General features: G+C 44.8%; 1 protein-coding gene and 1 non-coding gene across 2 annotated transcripts in view; one reads left to right on the forward strand and one right to left on the reverse strand.

Moving 5' to 3' along the window:
- Positions 1 to 13563, forward strand: part of TLN2 (talin 2) — a 251014-nt gene that overhangs the window by 227726 nt on the left and 9725 nt on the right. The window contains exon 51 of the mRNA XM_012801797.2: positions 762 to 886. Within this exon, the coding sequence (XP_012657251.1) occupies positions 762 to 886 (125 nt within the window). The remainder of the gene's footprint in view (positions 1 to 761; positions 887 to 13563) is intronic.
- On the reverse strand, positions 11168 to 11274 carry LOC111723480. Its single transcript, XR_002772007.1, has one exon. It is a non-coding gene; the product is annotated as a U6 spliceosomal RNA (small nuclear RNA).

Raw genomic sequence — 13563 nt, forward strand, 5'->3', positions numbered from 1 at the left:
GACCTTTGCTGGCAAATGCAGCCAGACAGAAGAGTCCAGGGAGGTACTTTCCTAAAGCAAGCAGGTGTGGGATTTTAAAAGTCCCATCCTCCCTGCAGCCAGTCTTTTCTCTAGTCTTCGTATTAAGTTCTTGTACTTAAATGGTATAATCCATCTAGAACTATTCACTTCCCGCAAGAGTCTCCCCATGCTTTTTCATTCATCAGGGATATTTATCTCCATTCAAATAATACTTTATGAACGTAAAGATGATTTAGAAAACAGCGCTATCTGAGGATGTTGGTTGCACACCTCTTCATGCTTCATAGAAGCAGTCAGCTCATCAGGGAAAGGTTTGCTCACAGGTCTCCCTTCCTTTGAGTTGAGGTGAGTGGCCATTCCTCGAGTGTTCTGGAAGAAAAGAATGGCAAATCTCTGTGTGGTCTAGAGACTCCTGAGGATACGTATATTCCTGAACTTTAAGTTCAAAGTCAGAGTAAGGCTGAAGCCTCCGTCTATCAGATCTTCATTTTGGAAGCTGCTACTGCTCCCATGGTAGGACTGTACCCACTACTGACTTAGAGAGCAAGGATTAGCTCCCCCAAACCCCTACGTCCAGGGAACCTTTGTAAGAGCTGAGAGAAGGTCTCTTAGGACAGGGCAGACAGTCTGCTCGTGGGGCCCCCAAATGCAGATCCCACATATTGTTTGCTATTAAGGATTAAGCCAGTGCTCTGAGGTCTACAGCTACCGACAGTGATCTTCTTTCGGACCAATTTCAGGAACAGAGTGGGTGGATCCAGAAGACCCAACTGTGATTGCAGAAACAGAATTACTGGGGGCTGCAGCATCCATTGAGGCTGCTGCTAAGAAGTTAGAGCAACTGAAGCCAAGAGCAAAACCAAAAGTGAGTGTTCATCTGTGGCTGATTGTCTGACATCAGTAGGTCTCTCAGCAGGCGGCTGTGAATGGAGCTGGGTGTTCTGTAGGGAGCCTGTCTCCCTCCCCAGGGTGCCTGGTGTGCAGCAAACCTGTTTTACCTGCCCAGAGCCTTTTTACAAAGTATGGGGGAGAAACCAGCGGGAGAGGCTTTCAAGTTAACTGCACGGAAAAGTACCTCTGGGTGTCCAGAGGAAGAATTGGGGCAATTATAGTCTTGATTTAGTTCTATTATATAAAGCAGGTGTTAGATGCTTCCTGGCAAAAGTTCCTGTTACTGGATGTGAGATTGTTGGCCTCCAATTTTCTGGTTTCCATTATGCTTTTACAGAGAAATAGCAGTGCTGAGAGTCAACAGAGGGCATTGCGAGTCCCAGAGGTGCACCCATTTAAAGACTTTCAGTGTATGCTGGAGACTGGTTGGCTAGTGGGTTTTTTCCATCTGTATTTGTAATCTAGATACACGTTTAAAATTGAAGATCATGAGTATATGTTAGGAGACATAGCCATTTAAAGGAGAGAGATACTGCTAGGTTGGGTAGTAGGGAGGTCACTTTCTAAATAAAAGGATGTCAAGTTAGTGTGTCTCCAGGGCAAAGCCCCTGTAACCCTTCTTAAGCTGTGACCCCTCAGCCCACCTTCCATGGCATTATCAGCAGCAGGAAGGTAGTGGAACCAGAGGTGGCCCCTTAAGATTTTCTGGTTCATTCCTTAAAAAAAAAAAAAAAGGAATCCCTCCTACCCCAGTTAGGGTACATAAGTTTTTATATATATAGAAAGAGAGAGAGAGAAAAATATATGTATATGATTAAAGAATAGAGTTTGAGCACAGAATATACCAAATTGCCCAAAGGCATTCCTGGGCCAACATTGTGTGTAAAATATACCCAAGCACAAGCACTTGGGAGTCTGTTATGCTTGGGAACAAACCTTCAAGTTTTTAGAACCAATCTCCTAATGGTCCCTCTAGGCTTGGTAAAGACATCCAGTCAGTTTCTCAAAATGTAAGAGTTTTGGCTTCTGGTCTGGGAGTTTACCAGGGTGCTTCCTACCAGCCTCGAACCTGGAGGGCTAAGTTGCCTGGTAAGGTCAGAGGTTTTCTTCCAAACTTAGAAGCTGAGTGTGAATGTTGGGACAACTCCATTTTCTGGTTGTGTCGTTTCTTCTTTGTAACTCAAATTAATTGTGATCGGAAAATGTACTTTAAATGTAGGAATCAACCATTAACTAAGATTTAGAGGTTTGGTGCGTAATTTGTTCCTTATCTAACGGCAAAGCCATGTCAGTGACACTTTCAGTCTCCTGGGAAATTAGCCTGGTACTAATTGAGCATTAACATGTCACCGTATCCTAAGAGCCCCCTTCCAACTCCTCCTCTTTGTCTTCCTGCAGGGTCCTTCCAAGCTCTTGTCTGTCTCTGAGTCCTGGCTTCCCTCTGTCCAGTCATTTATTTACTTCATGATTCTTGATCGGAAAAACAAAATTATTAACGTTCCCGCCCTACGGGACTGTTAGAGCAATTGAGATGTTTTCAGAGCACAGTGCCAGACTTGCAGTAAGACTCAGTGAACGAGTCTATACCACCTTTATGGTCGTCATCGTGCGGTTAGGACTTTTATCCTAGGAGAATGCCTTCAATAAAAATTGTATTGTAGTCCCCACAAGAAAAGAAAAGCAAAAAGCTCCCAGTGATGCGATGCCAAGTGCATGACAGGCAGTCTGATGTACTTTACACGGATTAACTCATCTGATTCTTGCAAAAAGTCCGTTAGAATCAGACACTCCAAAAGGCCATTACCTTGCTGGGGTCAGGTCACCATGGCTGAGCTGAGAGGGGTGCATGTGAGCTCTGGGTGGCAATTTCAGTTCACACTAGTCCCCTTTTGCCCCCCACTGTCAGAGAAGGCTTGTCTAGTCCCACGAGGGCTGTTTGGGGTCTGCATGTGCCCATTGGGTGATTAATCCCACCACTGGAAATCTCTCCTGTGGGGGAGATCCAGGCAGGGAAGAAGGCTGTGTGCATGGGAGAGGCTGGTTCCTTGCAGTCTTGTCTGTAGTATGGAGAAGTTGGATCTTACATGAGTGTCGCCTTGAAGGAGTATCGTGTAGCTGCTGAAAATATGGTTGCTGGGAGTCTGTAGCACAGTGGTTCTCAACCCTCCTAATGCTGCCACCCTTAATACAGTTCCTTGTGTTGTGGTGACCCTCAAGCACAAAATTATTTTTGTTGCTACTTCGTAACTGTAATTTTGCTACTGTTATGAATCGTAATGTAAATATCTGCTATGCAGGATGCATTTTCATTGTTACAAAGGGGTCACAACCCCCAGTTGAGAACCACTGCTGTAGCATGAAGATTCTCATGATATGATGTGGGGGCAGATGGAGGATGCAGAATTATGAGCTCATTGTGATTACAACTCTAAAAAAATACTTTCATATGACAGTGGTATGTAGGGGCAGTACAAGAACGATGATGGAACTGGAGTGATGGAGGAGTCTGTTTTAAAAATAACAGCACTTTAAAGATTAATCACAACTGTTGAAGTGAGCCAGTGAGGACTCCCAACAGTACTCTAAGATCATTTACAGTGAGAATGTTTACAGGAAAGCTGAGGACTCCTTCAGTAAGGTCAAGGTTAACATAAATGATTTGAATCCTTTATTTGTGGGTACCCACCTTTCTCCCATCATTTCAGGAAAGGTGTTGGGTACTTCTGGAATGTTTTATACATGGTGTGAAGTCTTTCTCTGCCTCATGATCAGAGGTTCCCTCTACATGGGTATTATCTAACAGTAAAAGAACTGTTTTGTTTAAGAAATCATCAACCCACACCATAGCTTTTGTATCTGTCTAGGGGGGAATCTACTTTGTGATAACTTCTGCATGAAATAAAATATCTTCCTCACCTTTATAAAGAATTGAATGTCTCCAGTTTAAAAAAAAAAACAATAGCAACAACAGTCTTGACACCAAAATCAACCAGGCTTTTGAGGTTCATTGCTTCTCTCCATCCTCCCCTATAACCTTAAAAAAAAAAAAAAAACCTCAAGATACTATAAATAAACAATTGCTATTACATCCCCATCCCCTTACAAGCACACGTGCCCTCAGTGTAAAATGAGTATGTCTTCTTTCTGTAACTGGGGAGCATTTACACGGCTTTGGAACAGTTTGGGGGAGGGAGGTGATGATTTTGTTTAAATTGCTCTGTTCACCACACTCTCAGGTTGCCTGTTTTAACAGGAGAATGGTCCATGGTTTATGACGATGATTCTGGTATATTCCCACCTCAAGCCCTTAAAATTTAAGTATCTCTTTTTACCCGGAGTTTCCCAGACAGGCACTACTGAATCCATTGTTCACTTAGGAAAATGGTGTAAGGGCAACATGAGAATGTCGCTGAGTGCTGGTGCATGTGCTGACAGTATTGCCGATGGCGCCGTTTCCACACCTGCAGACAGACCTGTGCTCCAAAGACAGGTATCGGAGTTGCTGCAATGGTGACCACCCCCTGCAGCTGTAACCTTCAATCCTGTGCCTGTTCTCGAGCTCAGTCAAACTTGGATGCCTTTTCTGCAGGCCTCTGTGTGATATGTTTGATATATTAGGTTGTTATTTAATCCAACTATATATCAAACATATTCCTACAGTGTCTTGCCCTGTCTCCGGGGGTTCCTAATAAAGTTTAGAAGGCAACAAGATAGAATATGTTAAAATCACAAGTAGATTTAGAAGATTGGACCACTCAGTACAAATCATTATGTTACATTTCATTTCTTCTTGTGGCATTGGAGATCTGTCATCAGGATGACTAGATTAGTTATTATAGAAACAAATTATGATTATTGATGTCTTGTAAGAGCTGGAGATATTTTTACAGCTCAGTTTTGTGCCGCGTTGAGCCCTGACTTGGTGGAAAAAAATGGAAAGTTCTAACCCATGTCTGTGATATGGGATGAAGTTAAGGATTATAACCTCTGAATACATACAGATTTATATTTTATTTCAGTTCGTTTTTATCCTGATCTTCCATTTAAAAGTCAGTAATTTTCACAATCAAGGTTTTAGCCAAAATTCAAGGGGCACAAATCAGTTATTTGTAACTTTCCTTCCCACTTACAGTACTAAAATGTATAAACCAAAGCAGTCATACCAAGTGTATGGACGGTGAGTCACTGGGTTCCCTTCCAACCCTGGTTAAGACTGAATATATCTCTCAAAGATAACGTAATGTGGACCATATTCTGTCTGTTGAATTTCCTGTTATAGGTTAACTTGTCAGCAAAGGCTGATAATGTTTAGAATAAACCAACAATCAGAAAGTAATTTCACAGCCTAATTGGAATTACTGAGACAGGAAGTTTGGGGTTATGGTGTAGAAAATATTTTTCTGGTATCTGACAGCTGCCTTTGGTTGTTTTGACCTCTTCCTCGTAGAAGGCCTGTGGAGTATGTGTGAGTTCATCCTGAGTTCTCTCAACAAAAGACTTTGTGAGCACTGTTTTCTGGAAAGAGAACTACTGTGCTCTTCATGCAGTGGTTTAAAGCGGTCAGTGTAGAAGTTTCCTCTGGCTATGTCTAGAATTCATCACCAGGTTGCTGACAGGTGAATGCATGGTGATGGGGTCACAGACAGCAGAAGGGGGATGTGTGATGTTGGAGTCCTGGACTCTGGAGTGATAAAGGGGAACCTGTCCATGTAAACATCCTCCACTGAGAGTGATCTGTGTGTGTCCGCAGGTGCTCTGCCAGGCAGATTAGATGCTGCCCAGATCACTCCCACCTTCACACAGCAAGACAACCTTGGTTTGGGTTTTGAGTCCAATTAAAGTTGTTTGACTAAAATGACAACTGGCTAGAAAAGAGATAGCAAGTTATTATGAGTAGAGAAAAACAGGTTAAGATGGTGACTCACACCTGTAATCCTAGCACTTTGAGAGGCCAAAGCAGGAGGATTGCTTCAGCCCAGGGGTTCAAGATCAGCCTGACCAACATAGCCAGACCCTGACTCTACAAAAAACAAGAAAAATTAGCCAGGTGTGGTGGCACATACTTGTACCGTGTTTCCCTGAAAGTAAGACACTGTCTTACTTTATTTTTTCTCAAGAAGACACACTAGGGCTTATTTTCAGGGGATGTCTTCCTCTCCACGCCAAGGAGAGGCATGGCCTGGCTATGCAGCGTATCTGTGATGGGCGTATCACATAGCCACACCCATCACTAGGTCTTATTATCGGGATAGGGCTTATATTTAACAAGGGCATAGAAATCCTGTGAGGGCTTATTTTGGGGGTAGGTCTTATTTGGGGGGAAACAGCAGTTCCAGCTACATAGGAGGCTGAGGCAGAAGGATCACTTGAGCTCAGGAGTTTGAGGCTTCAGTAAACTATGATGGCATCACTGCACTTTTGCCAGAGAGACAGAGTGAGGTGACGTCTCAAAAAAAAAGTTTTGAAAGTGTCTTCAGGTGAAGCCCATTTGTTTAAATTGACATGATTTTCTTGTTCCTTTCGGCAATTTTGTCTTTGGCCAACTTGCCCTCCTTGCTGGTTAATGCGGTGAATGGGAAGAGGCAGGCAGAGGCTCTGAGAGGAGGCAGTGCAGTCAGGGAGCTGTATGGCTGGTTCTGGGCTTTGAGCTCCTGTGCCTCTCAGGCCCAGACCAGGAGATGTGCAAGGTGGATGTGAAAAGCAAATGTGTGTGGAGAACTCGACCAGCGCACATTGCCAGGTGACCTCCCCGCCCACCCCACCCTGTGCAGACTGCAGGTCCTTTTCAGACCCTCCTTTAGACACAGAGGAAAGAGCTTAAGATCCAGCAAACTTAGCTGATTAAATCTTGAAGAGTTCTGTTCTCTTGTCTTTGTACCTCCTATGTACACATTCAGGAACCCCCCTCTTTTTTGAGGGCATGACATAATCTATAGGAATTATTATATCAAAAGGAACAGCAATTAAAAGGTCATTTCAGTGGTATTACTTGTCATTTTAACAACAGAAAACAGAGTAATAAAGCAATAGATACTGTGAGAAAACTACTCCCAAGACACTGATGGTGCAAGCTCGAACCTTTCCCAGAGGGAGCCACGTGCACATGCCTTTATTCCACATCTGGATGCAGAGGGTGGTCCCTCCCCAGGCCCAGGCACAACCGTCGGCTGGCGGTTTCTCTCTCTGTCTCCCACTTTGCCTGTTTAAGGTCTCCTGGAACTTTCCCTGAGACCTGGCGCACTCAGCAGGTCAGTTGTTCTAGGACGTTAAGAGTGGTGGTCCTAAAGCCAACCCATCCATGGGCCCTCCAGAAGAGAAGCTCATCTGGCTCTTACACAGTGTGGTCTTTGGATACAGGCTAAGGCTTCCCTCAAGGTGCCTCTCCGTTCAATACCAGAAGCAAGAAAAGGGAGGTGTGGCTGGCTGCTCCACCCAGGTTTCCAGCTGGCAGGAGAATGCCTCCCTCCTGCAGTCGGCCTTCATTTTTCCCTTAAGGTCATTTAAATTATGTGCAAAATGTTCACACTTCAAAATTTGTTTTAAGTTTCTGATGCACTAAGAGCTTGGTTGTGTTTTTTTTTGTTTTGAGACAGAGTCTCAAGCTGTCGCCCTGACTCAAGGTGCCCGCCACAACGCCCAGCTATTTTTTGTTGTTGTTGTTGTGGCAGTTGTCATCATTGTTTTAGCTGGCCCAGGCCAGGTTCGAAGCTGTGTTCAGTGGGTCGTGCCTGTAATCCTAACACTTTGGGAGGCTGAGGCAGGTGGATTGCTTGAGGGAGACCAACCTGAGCAAGAGTGAGACCCCCATCTCTACTGAAAGTAGAAAAACTAGTCTGGCGTCATGACAGGCACCAGTCGTCCCAGCTACTTGCAAGGCTAAGGCAAGAGGATCTCTTGAGCCAAGAGACTGGGGTTGGTGTGAGCTACAATGACACCACGATACTCTACCCAGGGCAACAGAATGAGATTCTGTCTCAAAAAAAAGAAAGAAGGTGGGGGAGGTGGAGAGAAGAGAAAGAAATCACAGTAGCTCTTGAGCGTCTAGTGTTAGTAAGCTGTGCATTACATAACTAATGTCAGATTAGGAGGGGGGGTAGGTTTAGAAGATGAATGAATCACTGCAAAGATTATGTTCTCAGAATCCATGAAAGGCTGAAAACCCAACTAAAAAATGAGGAAAAGCTACCCCCTTTCCATGTCCCCTTTCTCCTCTCCTCTTTGTACAACACTTCTCCCCACAACCATTTCTTCTTCCTGGGGCCCTCTAGCTTCTGAAACTTACACCTATCAGCACAAAAACAAGGATCTCAGGTACTGCCTCGATACGGGGAAACAGGTGGGAAGGGAACCAACCCAAAGCGCAGCTTCTCCCAAGAGGGATCCCAGCCGTTCGCTGACTTTTAAAAAGATGGGCTCTGCAGGAGGTCGGCAAGCAGGAAAAAAGAAATCAGCAAAAGAATGCTCAGACCTTTCTCAAAGATACCAAAAAGCCTGGGTGAAAATCAATCCATCCTCAGCTCGCGTCTGCCAGACAGTCCAGGAAGATAATTGCTAAGAGCTAGTGGAGACAGCCAATCCCCTTTGGGAATGGGGAAAAGGACGAAAGGAAGAGAAGATAGATTCAGACTCCAGGGCGGCAGCTAATGCCTTCCCAGGATTCTTACTTTGTATGTGTGTTAACCCTTCTTCCCAGCAGTCTTTTGTGAAGGATGCCTCTTAGGAAAACGCTGCTGTGTCTGCATTTGTATATGCACAACTGAGTGCCACAAACTGTGAATGCTGGTTGAGGGTCCCAAGTGGCATGTATAATTAACACCCCACAGCTGTGAGGTGAGTGGGGCAGGAACTTGCTCATAACTGTGCATCTGTCCAACATGGATCAGCAGTGGACATGTAATGACACGGATGCCTACTCTGTGTATTCCTCCTCTTCTTCACCATGTCCACTGTCCTCTGGATGGACTCTGGAACTTGGGAAACTCATTTTGAATTGATAGGTTCATTCAACAAATGTTGATCACATGGGCCTCTCTGCCTGAGTTTGCGCTAGAGAAACTTAAGTTGATTCAAACACAGTCTGGGCCCTGGTAAGGTTAAGTTAACTGATGTTTATTTTCCTTAGTCCAGGCTGGCATCTGCCAGGGAGTAGCCCCCAACCACCTGTATTAGAAATGAAGAGTCCCGAGCCCACCCCAGACCTACTGAAACAGAATCTGCCTGTTTAACCAGATCCTCGGGTGATACTGCAACAAGGGGCTATCAGTTTAGCCTTTTCAATAAAAACATTGTCTGAAGCTCCTTGCTTTTGCTTGATGCCAGTGGTTATAAAAAATATATAGGCCAGGCATGATGGCTCACACCTGTAGCCCCAGCATTTTGGGAGGCTGAGGCAGGAGGATCAGTTGAGCCCAGGAGTTTGAGGTTGCTGTGAGCTAGGTTGACACCACTATACTCTAGCCTGGGCAACAGAGTGAGACCTTGTCCCTTAAAAAAAAAAAAAAATAGAAGAAAAAAAGAGATATAAATAGCCACATGCATAGGATTCATCATAATCTTTAAAAGATCATTTTGACAATCTTAACAGCTCTTTATGTAATCTAATTGTTAAAAAGAAAAAAACTTACGGAGTGAGGATTTCATGGTCCTCAGCCTTCCATAAACCTCAGGGACAGATCTGACTGACCTTAGGTGGGGAAAATTGCTCAGCTCAAGGTCTTACAGCACTGAGCCACCCAGCATCTGTGATGAGGACAGGAGGCTGACATCTGTGAGAGGGGCCTGGCTGCCACAAGTCCAGCCCCACCCATGGTCCTCTTAGTCTCCCCAAAGCCCCGGGAGATTGTTCTGTCAACAAACAGAGCGTTTCAGTTGTGACCTATTTTTAGGAGAGTCCTTGGAAGACTGAGCCCACCCTCTTTTTGCAGTATGTGTTTTCCTTCTCCCCCTGCCCGCACCCCCACACCCCCAAATCTGATTCTGCATGCTGGGTGGGACACTTGGGCTTGGAGAGGTCCTGGTTTCTCTTAGAAGTTGTCTGATGTGAGGAAAGAAACGTGAAGTATCAACACGTGCTTTCAGCAGGGGAGGAGGAAGGGGCTGAGCAGACAGAAGGCGGGTCTCATCATGGGACTCAGCGCAACTGCAGCAGCTGAAAATCCACCCTCCATCTCTGCTCCCGTCCCAGTCAGCTTTATAAGGCTTTCTCAGGAAACTCTCATCACGAGTATTTTCTCATCAGCACAAATGTGTCCCAGACATTAGGCTTTCTGCTATGTTTTTGTAAAGCACGGAGATGTTATGGAAAAAAAAATCAAAAATCTTCAAGGAGCATTCCAACAGTTGCCATTACCAGAAAGACCTGTGGGTATCAAAAGCATTTCCAAATTGAATATCTATACTATCAAATATGTGTCTTATAAATTAAATAAATAAATACTCCCAGGTAGCAAATGATATGCAAGCGGCCCTTCAAATTAGTTGTAATGAGATGATTCTATCAGATCTATCCCAAGGCTTAGTGCTTAATTTTAAAGAAATTCTATTGTTGCAAGTCTTAAAAATTTGGGAAATCAGAGATCTGATGGAGTATTCCACACTGTAAAGTGGGCTCAGGCTTGGAACCTGTAGTGTTAACGGAAGCCAGCTGGGACAAGAGTCAAATGACACGGTCTCCCTTCAGGGTCAAAAAATCTGTGATTTGCCTAGTGCCTTTTTCTGTTATGTACTTTACTTTCTTTACAGAATGAATTTCCAGAAAAGCTCTTAATCTCAAAGTCATTAAAATATATATACATATGTATCTCTCGGGGCCTACCGTAATTTATTTTGGCCTGTGTATGAGAGTACCTTTTATGGCAGAGCATCTTAGAATGAGTTGCTTCTGTACTTCACAAACCAAATTCTGTACTCCACCAATCCAAAAGGAATCCACCAAATCGAATCCATTTCTGTCCTGAATATTCCTAGAGCAAAAGATGGTCAGAAATAGGAAAAAAACACGCCAGTTCTGCCTCAGAACTTCTGAAATGCCGCCATTGTTCTTCCTACCCACTAGATATGCATCAAAATTCCTTTTTTATTTTCTTTTTCCTTTTCTGAGACAGAGTCTTACTCACAGCAACCTCAAACTCTCAGGCTTCAGCAATCTTCTTTCCTCAGCCTCCCAAGTAGCTGGGACTATGTTGACTCTAGCCACCATGCCTGGCTAGTTTTTCTTTCTCTCTTTTTTTTTTTTCATATTAATGTTTTATTGAAAAAGAATACAGATCGTTTCACAAATTTGAATGTCATCCTTACGCAGGGGCCATGCTAATCTTCTCTGTATTGTTCCAATTTTAGTATATGTGCGGCCAAAGCCAGCACGCTGGCTGGTTTTTCTATTTTTAGTAGAGTTGGGGTCTCACTCTTGCTCAGGCCAGTCTCAAACTCCTGAGCTCAAGCAATCCACTGGCCTCGGCCTCTCAGAGTGCTAGGATTCAAAATTTCATTTTGATAATGTAACCGTATTATTAAAAAATCGTATTGGCATCTCTTCATGGTTCAAGATGTGGCCATTAGAAATAGGGCCGGGAGAATTGTGTCATCCTCTCTGTATCTATCCATATTTCATACAAGACCTTTTGCAAGCTGGCTTTGAACCTCTGGCACAAAGTCATTTCTTATTGATGCCTTAAGGGGCAGCCTAGGCTAGTAAAGGTACATCATTCCGGAGTGGAAAGGATTTATGTTTAATTTCTGCTTTGGATTCTTCACATGGGGCCCAATATTCCACCTCCCTGAGGCTGAGTTTGCTCACTGTAAAAAGAGGATGAAGACAGTTTCAGTATAGGATTTTTTCTAGCTTTGGTGAGAATTAAGTCAGCCTATGTAGAAGTCCCTGACAAAGTATTTGCCTCATAGTCAACCCTGTTAAAAATGTATTGCTATGGCACAATATTGTGAATGTACTTAATGCCACTGAATTATACACTTAAAATTGGGTAAAAGGGCTCGGCGCCTATAGCTCAACCGGCTAAGGCGCCAGCCACGTACACCTAAGGTGGTGGGTTCGAATCCCCAGCCCAGACCCGCCAAACAACAATGATGGCTGCAACCAAAAAATGGCCAGGCGTTGTGGCGGGCGCCTGTGGTCCCAGCTACTTGGGAGGCGGAGGCAGGAGACTCGCTTGAGCCCAGGAGTTGGAGGTTGCTGTGAGCTGTGAGGCCACGGCACTCTACCCAGGGGGACAGCTGGAGGCTCTGTCTCAAAAAAAAAAAAAAAAAAATTGGGTAAAAGGGTGAATTATATGTTACATATATTTTGCCACATATCAGAGAAAAGTATTTTCTGATATGTATTTCTCTGCCTGAAAGGTACAAGCCATAACTTCAACATTCTGTGACCTAAGGACAGCTTACCCAACTTCTTATCCAGTTGGCTTAGAATGGAATATTAACACAGGGGGCCTGGAGGTCCAACCCAACTATCCCCAACTGTGATGCTCCATCCACCCCCCCCCAGCTTGGTCCCACCATCTTCACACTTGCCCCCACTTCCTCAGAGCTTCTCTCCACCTGCCTGAGTTTTCTTTGGTAACAAGGCATGTGGTGGTGGGAATCAACCTCAGAACTGAATGGCCTGGCTCGGCGCCTGTGGCTCAAGCGGCTAAGGCGCCAGCCACATACACCTAGGGTGGCGGGTTCGAATCCCCAGCCCAGGCCCGCCAGACAACAATGATGGCTGCAACCAAAAAATGGCCAGGCGTTGTGGCGGGCACCTGTAGTCCCAGCTACTTGGGAGGCTGAGGCAGGAGACTCGCTTGGGCCCAGGAATTGGAGGTTGCTGTGAGCGTGATGCCATGGCACTCTACCCAGGGGGATAGCTTGAGGCTCCGTCTCAAAAAAAAAAAAAAAGAAAGAAAATGATGGTCTAGAACCTGCAAACTCTCCAAGAGGCAGTTAAAGAAGAGGAAAGTATGCTGGTAGGAACCAGAAGCAGCCCTTAATTCCCTTCCAAAAGCTCAGCATCCATAGCTTAGTGGTTAGGGCGCTAACCACGAACACCAGGGCTATTTTTATTTTTTAAAGGCTAGTGGGCTTGAACCTGGCCCAGGCCTGCTAAACAAACAACAACAACAACAACAACAAAAACAATTGGGGCACCCGTAGCTCAGTGAGTAGGGCACCAGTCACATACACGGAGGGTGGAATGTTCGAACCCAGCCCAGGTCAGCTAAACAACTGCAACAAGAAAATAGCTGGGCATTGTGGCAGGCACCTGTAGTCCCAGCTACTTGAGAGGCTGAGGCAAGAGAATCACTTAAGCCCAAGGGTTTGAGGTTGCTGTGAGCTATGACACCATAGCACTCTACAGAGGACGACAGTGAGATTCTGTTTAAAAAAAAAAAAGATTCTGGTGCAGCTTAGCAATAATTTGAGTATCATTTAACCCCCTGCTCCTATTTCATTACTAAAAAAAACAGATTTGGGGCTCAGTGCCCATAGCTCAGTGGTTAGGGTGCCAGCCACATACACCAACATTGGTGGGTTTGAACCTGGTCAGGACCTGCTAAACAACAATGACAACTGCAGCAAAAAAAGTAGCCAGGTGTTGTGGCAGGCACCTGTAGTCCCAGCTACTTGGGAGGCTGAGGCAAGAGAATCACTTAAGCC

Source organism: Otolemur garnettii, unplaced genomic scaffold, assembly GCF_000181295.1.
Source record: "Otolemur garnettii isolate 467f Iridium unplaced genomic scaffold, OtoGar3 scaffold00011, whole genome shotgun sequence".
Classification (NCBI taxonomy): domain Eukaryota; kingdom Metazoa; phylum Chordata; class Mammalia; order Primates; family Galagidae; genus Otolemur; species Otolemur garnettii.